Source organism: Phalacrocorax aristotelis, chromosome 1, assembly GCF_949628215.1.
Source record: "Phalacrocorax aristotelis chromosome 1, bGulAri2.1, whole genome shotgun sequence".
In the NCBI taxonomy this organism is placed as follows: Eukaryota; Metazoa; Chordata; class Aves; order Suliformes; family Phalacrocoracidae; genus Phalacrocorax; species Phalacrocorax aristotelis.
This window is the reverse complement of record NC_134276.1, coordinates 79,238,174-79,260,916: the sequence shown is the minus strand read 5'-3', so window position 1 is coordinate 79,260,916 and position 22,743 is coordinate 79,238,174. Positions and strand designations below refer to the sequence as shown.

At 36.1% G+C, this 22,743-nt stretch overlaps 1 protein-coding gene across 3 annotated transcripts in view; it reads left to right on the top strand.

The window, feature by feature from the left end:
- NLGN4X (neuroligin 4 X-linked) overlaps window positions 1-22,743 on the top strand; it is a 189,068-nt gene that overhangs the window by 46,460 nt on the left and 119,865 nt on the right. For all 3 annotated transcript variants that reach the window (XM_075094918.1, XM_075094925.1, XM_075094909.1), the window contains one exon: window positions 9,595-10,439. In XM_075094918.1, coding sequence (XP_074951019.1) covers window positions 9,968-10,439 — 472 coding nt within the window. In that variant the 5' untranslated portion in view covers window positions 9,595-9,967. The remainder of the gene's footprint in view (window positions 1-9,594; window positions 10,440-22,743) is intronic.

The following is a 22,743-nucleotide window of genomic DNA, read 5'->3' as shown; positions in this document are numbered from 1 at the left end:
GACAGAATATCTAAATTTTTCAAAGTTAGTGAGATGAACATGAGCTTTAGCGGTGTGTCTGAAGTAGAGGAGTCACTTTGTGCTAGGCAAAGATGGAAATGTCCCAGCAATGGGAGTGGTAGGATGAGCAGGAGGAGAAATGACAATTTCTATATTCGTCGCTGGCTTTCCTTTTCTGCTTGGATACCAGTTCTACACACTACAAAGCAAATACAATATGTTACTTTACAGTTCCAAAAAGCCTTTGATGCAAGAAAATATAATTAACTAAATTTGAGATGGCTTTGAAGTTATGCGTGTAGTAGAATGATAGGGGCTGTCATGCAGATAATTTTGAGAAATTTATTTTATTTTTTTACCTAAGAGAAAAGCATTCCCTTAGTAATTCTAAGATTTATTTTGGAATTGTTAAAAGACCATGAAAGATGATCTTTCAACAAAAGCAAGTGCAAGGTCCTGCACCTGGGGAGGAACAACCCCATGCACCGGTACATATTGGGGGCTGAACTACTGGAAAGCGGCTCCAGTGAGAAGGACCTGGGAGTGCTGGTGGGCAGCTGGCTGACCCTGAGCCAGCACTGTGCCCTTGTGGCCAAGAAGGCCAACGGTATCCTGGGTTGCATTAAAAGGACTGTGGCCAACAGGTTGAGGGAGGTTATCCTCCCCCTCTACTCTGCCCTAGTGAGACCACATCTGGAGTACTGTGTCCAGTTCTGGGCCCCCCACTTTTAGAAGGACAGGGAACTACTGGAGAGACTCCAGTGGAAAGCAATGAAGATCATCAGGGGACTGGAGCATCTTCCTTATGAGGAAAGGCTGAGACCTGCGTTTCTTTATCCTGGAGAAGAGAAGACTGAGGGGGGATCTTCTAAATGCTTATAAATATCTGAAGGGCAGGTGTCAAGATGATGGGGCCAGACTCTTTTCAGTGGTGCCCAATGACAGGGCAAGGGGCAAGACAGGAAGTTCCACCTGAATATGAGGAAAAACTTCTTCCCTGTGAGGGTGCCAGAGCAGTGGCACAGGCTGCCCAGGGAGGGTGTGGAATCTCCTTCCCTGGAGACATCCAAAACCCACCTGGATCCGTTCCTGTGCCCCCTGCTCTGGGTGTGCCTGCTCAAGCAGGGGGGTTGGACAAGATGATCTCCAGAGGTCCCTTCCAACCCCTGCCATTCTGTGATTCTGTGATTCTGTGAAGTGCATAATTGTGACATTATCATATGAATGAAGTCAGTATCACCACCTGGTAACTGAACTAGGTAATGCAATGAAAACGTCATGCCTGTGTCTCCTGTGTAATTGAATTCTATGAATTTGTATAATAGAGCAGCAACTGGGTTTTTTGGCCATATAATATATTGGTGTGGGAGATGCTACATGCCCAGCTGGTTTAAATTGCTTTTCCCACCCTATTTTTGGTTATTGTAACATTTGTAATGTTTCCTCTTCTTAGACTGGAATGACAACAGGAAGGTATCAAATTCTAATCATTAAATAACCTCAAGAGATCAAATTGCCTAACAATCAGTTCCTCAGACAGTTTCTCAGTTGGTTCAGACAAGACCTTTAGTTTCTTCCATCCTTGAGGAGGGCACACACATAGGCTTAATGGCAAAGAGAAAGAGAGGAAGGAGACCTGTGAGTTTCCCTGTTAAATATTTAGACAAAACCTGATAGATTCCCTTCCGAATTTTCCTTTGCAGTCATTTGACCTTTCTTAACGGAGAGAAGTTAGACGCATTCCATGTTAGAAATGTTTATTTTTTATGTCTTGCAGTGATCATAGGTAGCAAACTTCAGTATTTTTGAAGATATACTCAAATTATAAAGGTCTATTCTTCAAACCTGAAAAAATGTATAAAATAGTGATTTTTGTATGTATGTTTTCATTTTTTTTATATCCATAATTTTTTTTTTTACTCAGGCATAAGATATTTTACTCTACAGGAGCTTTTTCCTTACAGAATCTCAGGGCTAAATATCCTCTTTCAGATCATAACCTTTTGTTTTGGAGTAACACATCTGAATGTAAGAAAACAGAGGGGCAGAAAAGAAATAGAGACCTAGAGAGTGTTACTTTTCTTTTACAAGGTCATATCAGGAGTAAAAGCTAGAAATTAAGTCAACAGTTGTGCTAGACTGTACTGATGCTGGGTTTTGTACATTTCCCTGAAATACGTACTTGAAGAGTAGTATTTTCTTAAGACTTTGCAGCCACAATTGGACAAAGACTATCAAAGAAATAAATGTATCTTGTGGTCATTGTCCATGGGCATATTTTAGGCATTAGACTCTTTTTGAACAAAAAAGTCTTTGTACCCTGTCATACTACCTTGCAATCAGAGTTAATTGCTGCTTTATTATTTGAGTGTGTCGTGACCTCTCTTGCATTATAGCTTCAGACATTTGAATGGCTACAGTGTTCATTCAGTCATAAGAAGCTTAAATCCATATTGTGAATGGTCAAATTTGGATCTGAGTAGAATACAACTGGAATTTTGGGATAATTAGTAATTTAAAATGTATTTTTATAAACAGTTTATGCCATGGGTTTTTTTCCCTCCTAATATTGAGTTCTCATATTTATTTATGATCTTCATCAATTTATCTCAAGAGGCAGAAAGTATAATGGAAATTTTCTAACCACTGCAAATTTTCCATGCTTCTTATGTGTAACACCAGTTGAAATTAGCGTTCAAAAGTCAGTGAGATAGGTGCAACTGTCTTAACTGAGCATTTCCAGTTAGTCTTGGGTCCTCCTGGCCTTAATGTTTTTTGTTTGGTTGGTTGGTTTTGTTTTGTTTTTGTTTTTTAAAAAAACAGGAAGAAAAGAGGGGAAGACCATATCTATGATAACTTTTTATAATTAGATCCAAACACCTGATTGTTTATAGAATGCTTAAGAAGTGTATTTCTTTGTTTTTTCTTGAAAAGGAGTGATGATCACACTTTTTCTTTCCCTCTGCTTGCTTTTCAAATTGTTTTCATTATTGAGAGAATTGCAGTTTTCAAAAAAAATGTGGGGAACTTAAAGCCTTTTCTTAAAATCCCATTCTTCTTTTTGATAGTGTATGAGACTTAGAAGTTCAGAATAAGAGTGGTAGCTGTAGGCAAGAAGCAATGATATGAATAAATGTTTGTCTGGTTTCTGAAAAGTAAATGGTGACTGTAGTTTCTAACCTGAGGGATCTACTAACATTGTCCGAGCCTATCTGAGAGACTATTGCAGAAATTCATAGGAGGGTAACTGCAGCATGTTATTTGAAAAAAAAAAAAAATAATTGGGTAGTTTAGTGTTTGTATATAATTTGTACTGCTTTTCAGGCTTTATTCCATATTTAAAAAAATAATAATATAAATTATCTACCTTTGTGCTCAGTTATTTGTAACCATTGTTGGTCTAAGACCAACTTTGAGATCCATAATGATGTTTGTATAGTTGGCATTTATTTTCGCTTTAAGAAAGGATACATCACAGTTCTTTTAAATTTTTATCACTGATATTTTACTTTCTTTTCATTTTTAATCTTTAAATCCTCAAGAGAACATTAGCTGTGAATTAATAAGATATGCTATAGAATGTGATGTAAAAGACAAATGACAGTGTTCTGAATCACTAAAAGCCCTTCTGATCTATATTACCTGCTGAACTCCTGCAACTAAACAGCAGTGTACAACCACAGAAATCCTACTGACATGCAACTTGGTTAATCCATTAATAATGTAGATGTATAGTTCAGATACTCATCCCTAGTGAAGTTTATAATGCTAACTTAGAGTTACAAGCCTGGATATTTTGTGGTTTTTTTCTTTTGTTTTGTTTTGTTTGTTTTTAATAATAATGTAATAATACATTGTTGAAATCTATGCTTACAAAAATCCAACAAAATAAACATATAGCTTCTGTTAGGAAAAATAATTTCTCATAAGACTCTGCTACATGTTAGTTTGAAGCCAGGCATTGCTATAGTTACAGTTCTGAGATTTAAAAATATATATGATTTGCCAGTTTCACTTCACAGAATCATAGAATCATTAAGGTTGGAAAAGACCTCTGGGATCATCAAGTCCAACCGTCAACCCGACACTACCGTGTCTCCTAAACCATGCCCTGAAGTGCCACGTCTACATGTCTTTTAAATACCTCCAGGGATGGCGACTCCACCACTTCTCTGGGGAGCCTGTTCCAATGCTGACCCCTCTTTCAGTAAAGACATTTGTCCTAGTATCCAGTCTAAACCCCCCCTGACGCAACTTGAGGCCATTTAATAACCTTCCCACCAACCTTCTGAGTAATCCAGTCAAGAAACTACACATTAGTTCATGACAGTTCCTTTGTGTTGTTCACTATGCCGTTGTCTGACTTTTCTGAATGATTTTATGTAGGATGAGGAAGAATGAACCTTAGCTCATTTCAGTATATCAAGAAAATAGTCCTAGAGACTAGGGAAAAAAGCCCTGAAAGCCTAAAAGAAATTAGAACTATTTTTTATTTGAAAGACAGTAGGCAAAAACCAGTATGCATTTACTGATATTTTGGAAGAAATGATCTTTTGTTATTGAGCAAACATGTCAAATACAATAATGGTTAAGAGACTGCAGTGCTGAATGTGAGGAAGAGGTGCATTTAAACCTGCTTTGGGAAGAACTTTTACAGAAAACAACTGTGTGATTAGTTTTATGCTAAAGTTCAAGATTATAAAATTATATATATTTATTGCTAAAATGAATACTGTAGGCATATTCATAAATTACTATGCCTTGGGTAGTTCTTACTTATACTGTCTTGCCACTATGTTAATTTACTATAGAGTTCTATGTATATTTGACACAGGATAATATTTTTAAATTACTTTTATTTCAAAAACCCAACAAACAACCCCACAACCTCCCCCCCCAAAAAAAACCCCACACCAAAATTCACCATAAAATCACTTTACTTCATAACTTTCAAAATTATACCTTTCAAGGGAAAAAGAGAAGGGAAAGAAGATAAGCCACAATTCATATTCCTGGTAAATGAATTATTTCTGAAATCCCCATATACTGTGAAATGCATTAAATACTGTACAAAATATCACTGTGAGGAGAATCGGAACTTTTATTGATTACATTATTTGTTATTTTTGTTCTGGTGAGTAGCCAGTGATGCTTAGAGTTCAGCTAAACAAGCCAACTGTATGCTTTCAGAGCATATGTCTAAAGAGGGGGATGTGGGTGTTTAACCCTGATTGTGTATTGAGATGAGACCTATGTACACATCAGAAACCTTGCCCCAGGGAATCTGAGCAGAAGGAAGGGTCAGAGGCTGAAGGTGGGCAGCAAATGAAAGCTGGAGTGCACAGTAGTGCAGTGGTTGGTTTAGATAAAGACTGAGAGACCCCAGGAAATCTGTGCAGTCCTCAATCTCCTGTGCTCGTAAAATTTATATTTGTGTTTGGTTTTCTTGTGACTGTCTGTGACCTGGTCAAAAAACCTTGAAATCACTTTAGAGTTTGATATTCTACCCTGGAGCAAGGAGGACTTTTAAGCCATGTCTCATACTTCCCCAGCAGGTGCAGAATTAGTATAGAGCGACTAACATATTCATCTACTCAGGCTGAAAAAGTGCTAACTGCAGATCCTGAAAACCATCAGGTTAGCCCTGAAGGCCTGATTCATAGACTATTTAAGCATCACTAAGTGTGTCTTGGGGCACAGATTTATAATCGAGTACAAACAGTGTTTTTAGTAGAAGCACATCCGTGTTAACTTCAGTCTGCATTTACTTCAAAGGCCATAAATGTCTCATTAGCCTCAAATTACACTCCTGTGCCAATAAAGAAGTCATGTATGAATTTATGTGATTTCAGAACTTCATTGACTTCTCTTTGTGTGTTGTGTTGCTGGAAGTTGCCATTTTAAATGGAATATTTTGATTTGGATTGATTCTTTCTGATTATTTGAAGTGGTGATGCTTCCAACTAGCAAGTTTTTGCAAGCAAGTTTTTACACATTCTTCTAACACTTGAAGCAGTAAAAGAAAAAAAAAATGGAAAAAATACAACACAAGTACTTTTCTTCCTGTAGACTCAGTATGTAAAGGTGAATTAAATAGCTGACTGGACATATATAGATGTGTATCAAACTGTTTTTGGTACAGTATCCAAAAACATTCATAAATGCATGCAGTTTTTTACTTAAGATTAGTCTCTAATTGCAATTTATGACTCTTGGTGTACATCTTTCAGCCTTTTTAATGATGCACATACAAAATCAGCTAGTTCAGCATGCCCTCTTCCTTATCTCTTGATATTCTTAATGAAAATAATTATCTGATTTATCTTTCTCTTTGTATGAATGTATATGTATTTCACGTAAGAAACCAACCTTATGAAAATGGTAATTTCTCCAGTAATAAGTCACTAAACTGAAAAGTGGGATATTTTCTGCCTAATACTGTCTTTACAAAACAATTTTTTTCATGAGACTTCTGTTTGAAGACTTATACAGTGATCATGCACAATTTATTGCTTATGTAAACTTTTTGAAGAAACCCGCTTATAAGAAATTACGAAAAACTTCTATTGCTTCTGTTGCCATTTAACTGGCTAACAAGAATTGCTTTTAATAACCAGAACACGTTACAATAAACTGACTTACCATCTTAGAATTGCTCTGTTATGGTATATACCTTCCCTTGTTAATGGACTTGTCACTATCTGCCGTTTGTCTGTATCTTTGCACTGGTTGGCAAAGCCTGCAGGCCTGTTATAGGTCAGGCAGTGGGGCTGAGAGAACTGGCTACATTCTGTGTGGTAGCCGACAGTATGTTTCTTTATGGATTCAATATCCTGAAAATCAAAATGTCTATGTGTGCATGAATCAGAAGTGCAAACTTTGTGTATGCTCCTGTTAAGGTAAAGGGGAAAATAAAACACATTTTATGAGAGGATTTAATACCCACAAAGCTAACTTTTGTTGGTCTTATTTCCTAGATAAGGAATCAGATAGCAAATTCAGTTCCAGGTCAATAATGAATGTTTCCCTTTTCCTGTCCTTTCACCCTATTCAAAATAATGACATATAACCAGATATTTAATCCAAACAGTCCCTGTAATTAGTATGGATAAATACTACTTATTAAGTCACATTTTTGACAGTTTTATATCATCTTTAGCATGTTTATCAACTGAGGATTTCCACTTTCCTTCATGTTGTCATTTTTCATTCTCTCCATGCTGATAATGTGTTCACTCATTTATTTGACGTTCCCATTTTCTTCTCTTGTTTTGTTTCCTCTTCTTTTCATTTGCTGTTTGCTCAGACAAGTTTTTTCTCTATCCTTTTTTTATCATCTGGATTACTGTCTTTCATTCCACCTTGTCAATTTTCTCAGTGCTTTATTCCACATTTCTTTTTCTTATTATGTTATTACAAATTTCTGCAGTGTGGCTGTCAAGGGAATAAGATCTGTTGCTCCTCCCTGAGCACAGATTAAATCCTCAGTTGGGGACAACTGGAAAATCTGCTTTGTGCTGCATAGTCAGAAAAGTGTACAAAAGTCAGGATGGGAGAGAGCATGAGGGAACACTACCCAAAATCATTTACCTGCTGCTGACTTCTGTCATTAAACATGGTAGCAGAAGTCAGAAGGGAAGGCAGTGCTTGAGGAGGAATTTTGGGTGATGACTCTTGAATGCCAGGGAGCAGCTGGAGTAGGGCTGCCCCGTGGGGGAGAATGAGCTAGGAGCTGTGGGCACTGCAGATATGGCAGGGCAATAATCTGGTTGACGGGGCATCCTCCTAAAGTACCCCACTGAGGCTGGGCTGGGGACAGGACAGGACCCTGCCATCGCCCAACAATCATCAGGCCAAGCAGGGTGAGGAGTGAGGTCCAAGGCTGACCTGAGGACCCAGTCAGGGCAAGATCCAGGCTGGGCATGGGTCTGGGCACAGGGCTCCCTGCAGTATAGCTCAGGCAGGGACTGATGGCCCTGGGCTGGGTTGAAATAAGGTCCTATGGCCATGGGTGGGGGCAGGTCCCCAGTGGGGCTTGGCAGGGTCTGCAAAGGCTGGTGGTGGCCTCGGGGACATGACACAGCTGTTACTGGTCTATCCTTCAGAAATTACGCTTAAGTTGCAAGTCCTTTGGAGGCAGCATCTAAGCCTATTATCTACTAGTGAAAATGTCAATAGAAATTTTGGTTCACCATAAATAACATGTATCTGACATTTTTCTGGCCTCTGGTGTTCAGGTGTTTCAAAAATGTTGCGATACAAGTGTTAAAATGAAGTCATTGAAAAATTCCAGGAGTTTTGACAGAATGAAATATATCTCAGGTGCCTTTCCTTGTCTAAAAAGACCACATAGACATTTTCTGTGGTTATTTTTGGGTTGTTTGGTTTTTTTTGGTTGTGGGTATTTTTTTATTATTATTATTTTGAAATCACTGTCAAGAGCTACTTACCTTGGGTTTTTCTGCTCTTGAAAACCGGTTTTATATCTTAATGAGACAGAGTACTGACTGAAAACAGGACATGGTATTCCACGTATATATGTTTTACATACAAATGTGTGTTCATCCTGTTAAATGTTAAATGTAAAATATCAGTATTGGTTTCCTATAACAAGGATTGTTTTAGCTGTGGAATTATTAGACTTCTTGATTTGAAGAATGGGTAAAAAGGAACTCCTCCATTTCTTTGTTCAGGGAGAAGAATGTAAGTATTAATAAGTGTAGTGTGTTTATTTTTGCTACTCTTAATGGTTAGCATATATATGAGTGACTTGTATTTCATTAAAAATTAACAGCATTGTTGTATGACTTGCCTTCTGTCTAAAAATTAAAAGTAGGAACATACAAGAAGGTAACATTACATAGTTGTAACACTATGTAGGTCAAAATCTGACTTTTGAGATATTGTATCATGCTTTTTTCTTTCCTATTCTGTTTCCATAGTCCCTTTTCGTCAGACCTAGAACAAAGAAAACAGATATGAAAACCAATAACTTTGTATCTAATTTTGACTAACAGTTCTCACACTTGCTTCAAACTAATGTAATGCTATTACATTAATTGGAATTTCTCAATTAGATGGAGGTAAATTAGGTTGTCATACAGAAGAGGCATACCTGTGAAAAATACTTATATGTACAAGTCATATCATGACAAAAAGAGATTATCCAATGCAGCAAAGCATTTAATAAATGTTTGCTGTAGGAGCACAAATACGCTTAAAAGGGAGCTGATGTTTATTTAGGGCAGAGAATACCCTGGAGCTAGCACTTCGATGTGATACCCTTCCTGAAGGCAGCGAAGTTTGGCCTGTGGTTTGGTTTGGAAGCATATATGGGAGCAGAAATGTTTGGTTTGTGGTATAACCCCTGACAAGTGTGTGGCTTCAATTTTCAGCTCTCTTACCTTACGTATCTTTGGAAACACATAGCTAACCATGGTGCCTGAAGTTCATAAAACATTTGTGGGCCTTGGTGTGGAATTTAACTGGGTGTTTTTTTGTTTTGTTTTGTTTTTCTTTTGTTTGTTTGTTTAAGATTTACATCAATATGAATGTGTCTGTTGATTTGAATTGGTTGTTTCCTCTTGGCTACAGGCTGACTGAGTGGGCTGGACTTCACTGGAAGAAGCCATTTCGCTGAGGAAGTGGAATAACTGTGGATCTCTCCCTGCGCTACTTGCTGGGAAGTGCTGTGCATTTCCAGGATTAAGCCAAGGCTGAAGCCTGGGATGGGCCTTAGGGCCAAACACTCCCTTGTTTCTTCTGACGTTGGGATTTGTCTACGGCCAGTCAGCTGAGGCACCTACCACACATCAGCTTTTGTTTTTCACTGCCTGAACAAGGTTACTTTTTCCTTCACTTCACCTCCTTTTGACTACTTTTTTATTTTATTAGTTTTCATTTTCCTTGACTGATTAATTTTCTCCTGGCTGTGGAAAAAAGAGCCCTGCTGATGTTGATTTAAATAATGTCGAAACCAATGGGACTCCTATGGCTGCCTTTGATCTTCACCCCAGTGTGTGTCATGTTGAATTCTAACTTCCTCCTGTGGATAACTGCACTGGCTATAAGATTTACTCTCATCGATGGCCAAGCACAATACCCAGTTGTTACCACAAATTATGGCAAAATACGTGGTTTAAGAACACCTTTGCCCAATGAGATCCTTGGTCCAGTGGAGCAGTACCTGGGTGTTCCTTATGCCTCTCCTCCGACTGGGGAAAGGCGATTTCAGCCCCCAGAGCCACCGTCATCTTGGACGGGTGTCCGCAATGCCACACAGTTTGCCGCTGTTTGCCCACAGTACCTGGATGAGAGGTCACTGCTTAACGACATGCTGCCAGTCTGGTTTACAGCCAATCTGGATACTGTGGTGACATATGTTCAAGATCAAAATGAAGACTGCCTGTATTTGAATATCTATGTGCCCACAGAGGATGGTAAGTACTCTTAAGGACCTCTCTGCAGCGCACTCACCAGTTCTGCAAATGAGTAGTAACCAGGTCCTTAAAGCATCTTGCTCAGTTTCCTCCATGTTTTGTCTGTGGAAATGGATCATTCCTCTGGACATACATTATAAGTAATACTTTGTAGACTGAACATGCTTGCATGAATTCTCCCTCATGTTTCAGTGTAACATCAAACCGCAGTTTCATTTGCAGGCAGTGGCCAGGGCGCGTAAGCCAGCCTTAAGTTTACATCTGAACTACAGCTGAACATCATTCACAAGAGAGGAAAGGAGAAATAAACATGAACCAGAAGTAACATATTTTTTTTCCATGCATGAACGGTACAAATACTGCCACATATTCATTTTTAAAGGAGAATTTTCCTAATTATTTTTTCTTTAGTTTTATTATACTACCTCTGAGCCTACTATTAACCCTGCTTGATTTAAATAGATAATATAAAGTTGTTGTAGTGGTTCAGTCTGCATTTTTTTTCCAGGATTTTTACTTATGAAACTTTTCAGTCCAACTTGTTTTTCTTCATTCAGTGAATTTAAAATGAAGTAAACATGATTGTATTTTTCAAAGCTGAACAGAGAGCCTTAAACTTTCATCTGTTTTCTGCAATCCTCTCTCAAGAGGGCTACTTTAAACCACCTTCTATATACAAAAAGGATGAACACAATTGGTAACACACAGTTCTTTGAATGTTTTCATTACCTCAGTATTAAAATTTCTATGGCAGGCTGAATGTATCTGTTGTGGTTCTGAATGGTATTGCTTCCTATAGACAAGACCTGTTTTCATCAGGCCCCAAATGAGTAAAGTTTATTCTATATTACGGGAACTAAAAAATTCTACCGGCAATTATGTTTAATATTCTGCTAAAAGCCAGTTCATTCAGCCACTTCGAGTGTAGTTACTGATGCATAAGGTGACACATTTCTCCTAGATATGCAAATTCCTTCACATTAGCTGAGGGTTTGATTTGCATAACCAAGGCATTGTTATTTCTCAGTAACCATACTCTAAATATGCAAATTTTGTACTTTATTATAATCCTTCTGCCTTGATTGGCTTCTTTACTCAGTATTTCTAAGCTCTTTGCCAGCAATAAACATACCACCTCCTTTTCCTGTTCTCATCAGCTGAAGCAAAAACCTCAAAGCTAAAAATAAAGGACTAAAATTTGGGAATACTGGGAGCTCTGCAAATATAAATACCACCAAACTGCTTAAAAGAAAAGTGGTCTGAAAGAAAAGCTGTGTGTATGGGGCTATGTGTATGCATGTGTGTGTGTGTGCGTGCCTGTAGACGGAGCAGATCTTTCCACTCAGTTCTTTGCCTCTTCCAGTCTCATTGCCCTGGATCTCACTACTTGGATAATAACAAAGATCATTCCTTCCCATATTTATTTACGTTCTGGATTTTATCCTGCAGCTTTTAATTAGTCACTAGGGTAATTTTGCCCTAAGAAAACATTTCAGTGTAAGATTTTATTTGTTCTCAGTAAAGGAATATCAGCTTTGCTAACTCAGTCTTATTTTAAAGCCCAGTGTTAATAAATTCATACATTCTTCCAGTCTAGTTATAAGAAGTTTCATCCATTAATTAAGGAAGACAGGAATTTAGACATGGAAAAATATAGATAAATGACTAGGAAAAGAATATTTGATATCAAATGGATAACAATAAAATACCATGTGCTGAATGACTAACAACCTATAAAATTCCTCATCTTGCATGTAATAGCTAATGGCATTTGCTGTTAAATTAAAAATAGAAAGGACTGATAAACTTAATTTTACCTGTTGTAGACCTTTTTGTCCACTTAATTCCACAAAAAGTGTATGTCTACTCTTCCTCCTGGTTTTAGGGTGGTTTTTTTACACTAAATAGCATGTAAAGGGATTCCATTTTCTTTTATATATCCTCTTCAAAACATAAACCCATGCATAAAACAGTACATGGCTGAATAATGAGAGACAAGGTTTGATGTCAGATGTTAGATGAGCTGAAGGCAAGATTGTTCCTGTACAGTATGACAAGCATTTTTAACAGGTTTCAATGGGGAACGAGAAACTTAAAAATGAATAAATGTAATACATGATGTTTTAATTGTATGCTGTATATCTTGTCACTAGTTAAATGTGACTCAGTGTGGCTTTTGTGGTGAGAAAAATATGCAGCCTTCTGCTCATAGAGATGATTAAGGAGAACTGACCTACAGATCACATCTCCTAAGTTAGTATGTCTTCAAATCATACTAAACATAAAAAGCCTTAAATTTTAGTCCATACAGTCTGATTAAACACATTATGCTTCATTACATGAGGCTTAGTTGGCAAAAATAAGCTACATTGCTGTGAAGACAGACCATGAAATTTGTTTTTGAAGCAAGGTCTCAATGTGAAGTGACTTTGAGTTAAATTCATATTTTCCTTTCTTCCTCAAGTACAGATTTATTTAAAAGAGTTTTGAAACAATTTTGTGTCTGGAAGAAAAGGTGATGGAATAGTCCAAACCTAATAATTGTTCTGAGTACAAAACGTAGTCTGAATCATCTTATGTTATCTTTATTTTTTAAAACTTCAGTGAAAAGGATTGATGAACAACTCTAATGTATTAACTGTGTTCACAAGCAGTGCTTACCTTAAACCAATTCTAGTTAATAAACAACCAAAATGCAGCTCAAGTTTGGTCGGGTTTTTTTTTGTTTTGTTGGGGGTTTTTTTTGCACTTTATAACATGACCTGTTTTTTATCAGTTGCGTGGTTTGGTCAAAGGGAACCAAATTTTGATCATGTACTTTGAATAAATAATTGAAGAATAAATGCACACATGCATTCATCTGATTTCACAACTGCTTCTCTGGAATTTTACCAGTATAAACTAATGGAAATAAGAGTAGAATACAGTCTTCAACCAGGTAGATAAGATTAGTTATTTATAATATATAGTTTGAAATGTTGCTGCTTCTGTCTAAAGTACACTGACATTAAATGACACAAAATTCTGTAGTTCCTTAGAATAGTTGGAGCATCTAGGTGAAGAGATTAAAATGCCCTGTTACACAGTTTATATCTGTATTGATCATAGCCGTTCCTTTGACCCATAAGATTCTGGATTCCAAATGTCAAATAGCAGCAGAATCCTGGCAGAACTGTCTGTGTTGAAAAGATCCTACAAAGCAACAGGTATCTTTGGTTTTAGGAGCTTTATTTTTTTAATCTTAAGTGAAAATATTAGTTATGACAAAAATCAAAACACATACTTAACCAAATATTTCTGCAATTCTGTTCTTGTGAATTTTTGTTCTTTTTCTGTTTTTCACTGGACAAATGGTTTGCACTGACATTTTCGTTAGAGTAATACTTACATTTCAGGGAATCTAGAGTAGCTGGAGAATTTCAGTGTTTGTTGTCCTTTGCCTTTGGAAGGGAAAGGGTTGCAACCACTGTAATCCCTTGAGGGTTTTTTTGAAGGGTCATAATAAATATAAATAATAATGCAGTTATTTTAAAGATACACAGTAAAATCAATAAAGATAAAATTTAGCAAACTGCTTTTATTTCATATGTCAAACCTGTAATAATAAGAAATTTCTCAGAACTGAAACAAATAAAATATTTATAGTAAAATTATCATTTTATGCAAATCAATTTGTAAACATTTTGCTTGATCTTTGGAATAATTTTTGTGGGTATATGTTGTCTTGTCTGCTTTTCCAATTACTATAAACTGTAATTTTCCACAAGAACACTTGAATGTCAGTTTTGAGGAGGTCATCTAGGGAAATGATGTTGAGGACAGTCTGTTTATTATAACTTCAGTCTGAATATGGGTTTATCTACAGTGGAAATGCTAGATTGAAGAGGACACAGACTGTTAATCGGCTGTGCTTAATCCTTGGTCTTTATCATTTGAATCTGTAGATGCTGAAGGAGACTGCTAACTCCTGTCATAACTGGGTAAAAAAGTATAATAAAAAGCAAACAGAAAACACCCTTATTTTAGATTTCTTTCATGATAAACTTCAAAACTGTATTAATAGCAAGATAACAAAAAAAAAACAAACACAAAACCCAAAACAAAAACAAATCTCTTCTTGAACTTGCTCTGTTCACATCAAAACAGAAAATAAAATTTAAAAGATGACTTTTTGTTGTCTTTGCATGATCAGTAGTAATAGGCTTTACTTACTTTGGTATATGCATAGAGGGTACATTTTACACAAGTGAGTAGCTACTCAACCACTGTATATCTGTAAGGGATTAACTGATGAAGTATTTGGCATCTTCAGAGCTTTGCTCAATAAAAATGTTCTGTGAGCTCTTTTCTCATTTACATCACAATAAATACAGTTGAAGTGACAACAAAAAGTGGTAGGCCATGATACTTCTGAAGGCTGAATGGGTAGGTCATGATTTTTTCATTAGATTAGGGAAACAGAATATTGCCCAGGATTAGTGGTGAGTTTAACTGTGGGCTACCAGGAAGAAAAAAGTCTTGGGAAACAGCAGAGACCAACAGTGTTCCTTCTCTGAGCAGTGGTGTGAAGGAGAGGTACCTGCATCTTTAGACTGTGTCTATTTGACTAAGAAATAAATTTAAAACTTGAACAAAGTTGATAAAGGAGGTATGCATTAGGTCATTTCTATAGCTTGCATGCACTATAGTACTGCGCTACTTTTTCATATTAGTAAATGTCTGCTTAGTATATAACTGAGTGTTTGCAGCCTTCTCCTTGTTGTTGCTGTTGAACTGCACTGTCCGTTTAACTTGAGAAAAAGCCTTTTTATCAAAATTATACTGAAAAAAATCAATAAAAAGTTTTTTTCCCTTTTTTGGTGGGAGGAGGAGAGAAAAAGACAATAGAAAGATAGGTCCCATCTTTACAATTTTTTGATTGCATGGGATAAAGAAAAGTAAGCTATTCAATGGCTTCTTTATTAATACAAGGAATAAGGATCCATACATAAAAATAGTAACATAGTGTACAAGATACAGACAATACTGTCTAACATTATTTTTGTTAAATTATTAGTAGGTGATAATAGTAATAGTAACTTTTATTTTCCAAATAAACCTTAATTTCTGTAGAGTAGATTCTCCTAAACTTCATGTAGTTTCAAATTTCAGTAGATGCGTATCTAGAATTTATCAGGTAGTCTCAAAGTTGCAGTTCTGTTATTTCCTCACTGCTTTTGTAAATTTAAGTAGGTACTTAAGAAATCAAGTTGGGATTTATGTTTATAGCTTTAAGAAATTAAGAATCCGGTATCTGTTCTTTACATGTTTATAGTTTTGATTCTTCTTCAAATTCTTTATTATGTGTTTTTTAAAGTAAATTACAATTTGCATAATTGGTACAGGAACGTAGAATTTTACTTTTGTTTTCCAAAGTATTTTTAAAAGCAAATTAATTAAATTTAGTTATATTTTTAAAAAATATTATAGATCTGTTTTAAAACATATTTAGAAGTGTTTTTTTAATGGATGATAATGTTTGAACAATTTCATATTGTAAATAATATTCTTCTGAAACAAAGCAGAATATAGCGAGGGTTTGTTCTCAGTTTCAGGATTGTCAGTTTTTGTCAATGACTGGTTTATTTTCAACCTCCACCCGTTCAGTCAATTCTTTGTTGTCTTTGGAAACATACAAATTCATTATTAAAATTCTGATGTTAAAGTCATTTCAGCTCACACTGTACAAAAAATATACACAGTAAGACATAACCTTTTATAAAATGCTTGTATAGCTTTCCAAAGTGAGAGGGATTAATAATAGGTAACAATTACCCTACAAAATTATAACATTGGAATTACTTCATATAATCCCAGCTGAACGTAAACATAAACTTTTTAGTGACGGAGAGAAAATCACTCTCCAATGTGAAAGATAAAGTCCCCGTTGTGTCAGAGCGCCTCAAGCCAATTTTGTCACCGTTAGGGTCCAATATATCCCGTCCTCCTAATCCAGAATATTGCAGCATCTGTGAGAAAGAAGGCGGCATATGTCTGACTACCCTCTGCTTACCCAGATAAAGCTGTGGGTAATCCAGGCTCTTATTTTACAGTCTTGCTTTTAACAGTCATAAATACCTGCTGACATTAAAGAACAGGACTCTAATCTAGATGAAATAAAGTTCTTAAATCCTTAGAGCTAAATTCAGATTTAATTGCTGATTTCAAAATGCTGTCCTTCCTTCCAGGAGCTACCCATTCCACAGGCACTTTACAGGATTGCACCCAAATGGCCTTTTCAGGAATTAATATGCAGTGAAGCCAAGCAAGAAGGCTCAGCATCCAATATGACATTATCTAATCTGAACAGGATTTTTGGCACAGTTTCCTGGAGTCTCATCATTACCTCATGTTGGAAAACCTGCTAGTATGGGGAAAATGTTCTTTAAAGCACGATGAATTAATGTTTCTTCCGCAAAGACAAATTAATGTTATCCTTTTAGTCAAAGAACAGTGCCTTTTGAGATCTAGAGGCTTTGCCATTTGGCTCAGTGACGCAAAAGAAACAGTCTTTAGTCGTTTGGGTCATGAGACAGCTCAGACAGGCAATTTTTCCTTCATTCTGCCCATTGACTCCCACTTGTCTCTTCAGGGTGTTTTTTGGGTTTTGTGGTGTTTTGTTTTGTTGTTTTTTTTTTTTCTTTTTCCGTTTTTTTTTTTTTTTAAGTGTACTTTTTCCTCTGCATTCCCGCAAAACATGTCTTTGTATGTTGCAGCTTTTCACTATGTGTCTTCTCGCTTTCTCATAAAATACAAATCAACATGACACCTACTAACATTGAGGCAGTGCCTCTGCCCTAGGACAGTGCAGTGGGTCCTCAGCAGACTTCTGGGTAGTGAATAGCATGGATTATGCCCAGATCTTAGCAGTGACGTGGCTGTACCATTTGTATTAGCTTTGATTTCCTGTTAAGGCTATGTGATCGCATTGATCTTCCTTCAGGTATTCTTTGTATAGGTCAGAAAGTTTTGAAAGTTATTTGTATCTTTTGGTTCAAATTTGGTTCAGTTTCCCTTACTCAGCACGTTAATTGCAGCTTCAGACAAAACCGACACTTGCTGAGTAGCTCAACTAATTCACAAGGCTCAAAAATCAGTCTCAGTCTGTGGAAATAATTGAAGGAATTGTCCCCACGTCAATGTGATAGTCATCGGTAGTGTGTGAGCTAAGCAACTCAGCGATTCTGTTCTAGAAATGTTTCGGTTACAAAAGAAATTAACACAAATTCAAAATAAAGCAAATGCTTGTATTTGCTCCTCAGAATTCCTGACAAAAATTGTTGACAACTGAAATGAAGACAAAAATTTCTCCTGCTCATAATAGCTTTTTGCACAGTAATTCGGTTTGTCATCCTTTTTAAAGTGAAAGAATATCTCCAGCATTCAAGTATTCATGTCACTGCTTCCTGCTTATGATTCCAGACAAAGTTAAGATTCTCAGAATGGCATATAATCAATTATATATGCTCACATTTTGTGATATTACTAGATGAATGTATTAGTTGTTATCCAAATGGAAAAAAAGAAATAAAATAAAAAGAATGTTATAGATAGCGTATTTCATTTGTATTTGCGATATTATCATCATCTGAGGGAATATGGATGAATTTAAATGCTTAAGGTTTAGGGCATTTTTAATGTGGACGTTGCTGCTGATACCCAAAGAGACAGACAATAAGAAAGAATTATTATAAAACCATGAAAATTAACTAATGCTTACAGCTATCTGGTGCTGACGTGTTAAAAATCCATTAAAGAAATGTTATAATAGAAGGAAAATTTGTCTTTTACAGTTCTTGCTGTAGGCAAACTTACAGTGAGAAATAAGTTTATTTGCAATGCTAGGCCAAATTTCTACGCTATATATAGGGAATTTTAGTCACGAATAGAATTTCTGGTGCCTCGTTCCAAAATGCTTATTAATGCTGGGTTGGTGTTAAATGGATTTTTAATTGACAGGGTGTGACGTATTTAATTTAATGGAGAGAAATTACTTTGTGCTGACTCAAATGACTATCCGATTAATCACTGGTAATGTTTACAAGCCATCATAGCTGGAAATCATGGATACATTGTCTGATTTAGTAAATATGCAGTAAGGCAAATGAAAACCCAATCCAAATATATACATTACAACCTCTTACAAATAAATTAGAATGAAATTATCTTTTATGTGGTATTTTTAGTCTGGCTAGGAAATTTCAAATAATAATTCTGCATTTGTAATAGTGCCCCAATGGTTATGCTTTTGCTTGTTCTTCATGCTTTATTCAGCCAGCAGAGGGAGCACAAGTTACCAGCAAACTAATTTTTTCTGTCTTGACATCATTGAGAGCGCTGCAAATGATGCTGGTGAATACAATAATAAAACATGCAAGCAAGTGCTGTTTTATGCCTTTAAACAGAAAGGAAATGATCCTATCCACCTTTTCCAAGCTGAAAATTAATAACAGTGCAAGTGTTAGTTCTATTTTTGTGGATCAAAGAATTAAAAATGAAATAAAACATACCCAAGCAAAATATGTACTCACACTGACAAACTTACACAAAACTAATTTATTATAAAATAATAAAGTTTTAGGTGAGAAGCATACTGAGAATGCACCAGTTTGTCATTGAATAGCAAATAATATTTGCTTTGAAATTCTTAAAAGGCATTTGATGGCAGAATTGATTCCAAAATAGAGAATTTGATCTGTTCAGTTATGGTGAGTTAGTAGAAACATTCCTACGTAAACAGGAATAATTTTGTTCTTCTAATTCATAACCTCAACTTAGACAGAGGCAGATTTTTTTTTCAATGATGCCATTGACTCTCCATTTTCTGTATTACAGTTATACAGCTGAATCACGCAAAATGCTAAATATATTTTGCATCCTTTTATTTCACTGAGACAAAAACGTTAAGCATGCTGAAGTTTCATCCTCACTGACAGTACAGAGTGTTAAAAGTTTTTGCTATCATCATTGGAATTAATAGTATAACTAAGTTGTATGGAGTCAACCAAAGTGCCAAATTACACAAATTTTGGAGGGCTTCCCCTCCAAAATATCTTGCTTTCAGGTATAATTATCTGATTCAAAAGGACTGATATGTTTATGGTCTTGCAGATTTGAGATGCTTTTATGATTAGGACTCCCTCCACCTAAACAATAGGTCTTGTGCTGCCTTTTGGGAACAGGGGCAATAATCTGAGTTGCAGTTGATGACTAGGGTGTGTCCTTGGGAGTTGGATCAAATCAGATGTTTACTGCAATGATGTGTAAAATTATCTATATGGAGTAATTGCCATGCTTTGTCACCAACAATTACCTCAAAGTGTATTTAAGTCAAAGAAAAAGACACAAACTTTGTAGTTTAGTATGACATTCTCTCAGTCAGAATATTTTAATGAAAACAGATTGAAGAAGAAACTGAAAACAATTAAATACAGCAACACAAACTTAAAAAACCTGAAAAAATTCTAAAAATCACGCTGCATAGTTTATTCCTTATTTTCATTATCAAGGGATGATCTATAATATCTTCAGTCTTGTTCCCGGAACTAAACCAGAAGAGAGACTGAATAGGTAAAGTTATATTCTTAACTATATCCATTTTCACAATAAACCCCTGAGGGACATTCAAGCCATTATTCTTTTCTCTTTATTCACTTTATTTCACTGTTCCTTGCAACCATTTGTTGTTACTGACATTTGCCACCATCTCTTTGCTCCTTTTGTAAGTGAATACTTTTGCTCACTTTAAAAGTGAATACCATAAAATAGATGTAGCCTCAGTTTCAATTTTCACAAAAGCTGTTAGCCAGATATTCTTAATTCTCTTTCTTTTTTTTTTTTTTTTTTTTCTTTTAACCAAGGTTACAGCAAAAATTGAGGAAATATCAGCTACGGCTCTTAATTTTTGGAAAGGACACAACTATCCAATAGGTGGACCATAAAATTAGCTATGCAGTGGGTGTGAATGGATCAGGTGAAGAGAGAAAGCCCGATACTCTGTCATGTCTTAGTCCTTGTGTACTGGATGCCTTGAGTGGGCCACTCAGCTGTGCCTGGCAAGTTGCATTTAGGGTGTAGGTTGGTACATGAGGATCCTAATGTATGCTACCCCATTGTATAATTATGCCCAGCAAGTATTTGGGATATTGCAAGACTTAATAAGGGAATAATGTTCAAAAATTGAAAGTGTCAGTTCTCTAAATGCATACAATGGCCTATAAAAATGCCCGAGCGTCTAGGAAGCCAGTGAAGGATCTCCATTCTGTAACACCTATCTTGCTTTAGTTCAACCAGACGTTTTCAGCTTTTGGCACCTTTGAAAATGTGGTTTGTAATACTTAAGATAATCTTCTATTATTCTTAAATAATTGAAGAAGTTAGTAAGTAATTATAAGTTTAGAAAGTACCAGCATTTATCAGGTTTTGAAAATATTATTAAATTAATAGTTTATCCCATTTGTGTGTATTGCTTTGGGCTGTGATATTTCTTAATACTGTAATAAACTTCTGAATGCATGCTATTTTACCGTGCTTGTTTTGCATATCTAATACAGTCAATCAGGATGGCTTAGTGTTGGGATTATTAACCGATTTCTTTCAAAATCCAGTTAAATAGCTTTTGGATGTGCTTGTCTATGTTAGGTTTTTTCTCATGTGATCTTTTTCCCACTTTGCCTAAGCAGAAATAAGATGGTCACCATTAATTCCTAAAACCACATGACAAAACAGTTATTTCTGCATTATAAGTGCAGCTAATTTTAAGTGTGTTTTTCTTCATGAGGCACTCAGTGAATGTGTTAATTTACCACAAGTTCAGTTTTGTGACTTTTCTATTTCTTTTGCAAGCATTAGTTGGAACCACAAACACCTACTAATTTACCTTCCAATTTTTCTGTTTCTTGTACAGACTTGTTACAGATTTCTTGTTTAATACAGTGATGTGAGGCAAAATTTCCTGGGGTTTAGTCCTTCTTTTTCTTTTTTTCTTTTTAATCTACCAAAAGAATTGTATTGCTTAGGCGCATTGGGACTGAGGTAGTGCGAAAGCATTTCTAAAAGAGAGAGATGTGATATAGACTATCTGCTGCCTTTGGGCCTTGGTTGTCCACTTAGAAAATGAGGATCATATTGATTTTCTCTGATTAGGGTTAGAAACAACTGCAAGAAGGAAACGCTTCTGGGTGATAAAAGGCTCATGTTGCTTCCTATATACTTAGAGCCTACAAGACTGCATTCTTTTGTTTGTGTGCATAGATTTTTCTATGCTCTGTCTTATTCCCCCCTCTGTGACCCATGTACTGGCAGCACTTTCATATCATTGGATTGTATTGTAACCTCTAAGCAAAACTCTGGAAGGCCCAAGGGGCAATAGGTTTGGGAGCCATTGTACCGTGACAATTTTAAAGAATTCAGAAAAGAGGTTTAAAACTAGGGGATGCAGAAGATGATCTGACTCATTTAGTGATAGAAGAGTGAAGCCGTGCTATCAAAGTTAATTCTTTATTCTCAGTCTTCACAAAGTAGAGACATATAGGAAATATGACTTGTGCCAGAAGAGGATCCTAAGGCATTCAAATACTGAAAGATGGGAAAAACTTTGCGGTTGGGTATGGCATATAAGCTGCCAGTGTAATGTATTTAAACTCAGAAGGGATCAGGAAAATTACTGATGAATGACAAAAAAAATAAAGCTGTTACTAATATGCGATGCATAGTTAATAGGTTTCTCTCATAAAGCTTACCAAAAGCATGTAGTAGAAATGGATTTTGGAAGAAAGTATGCCATTTGCAGATGCAACATAATGGCTTGGAATGTTTCTGTGGGTCTTTTAATTTCCTTCATTATCTCTCAACTAATAAAGAAATTACTCCTGAGTACAATATAAAGTGTTTGCTCTAGCGGATCTGCCAGCTGGCTATGTCCTAGTTGGCATAACCCTTGCAGATTATTCTGAAGTGAACACTTTGCATGACCTATAAACACCCTCCTGAGACTCAGCCTAATGGGATATGGACTGGTATGCTGGCTCCAGCACTTTGGGACCACCAGATAAATTCTTTATGCATGTGACTCATTTAATGTCCTTTTCAGTCAGCTAAGATTGCGTAGACCAAAGACCCTAACCCATGCTTACTATATTCACTTTCTTGTGGCTGTTAAACAACCCTTACAGGAAGCAGGCAAACCCTTTTGTTTTCAGAGCTTAATCCTTCCAAGACATTGTATTCTTTATGCATGCAGCACACTTACGTCTTTGTGTAGAAC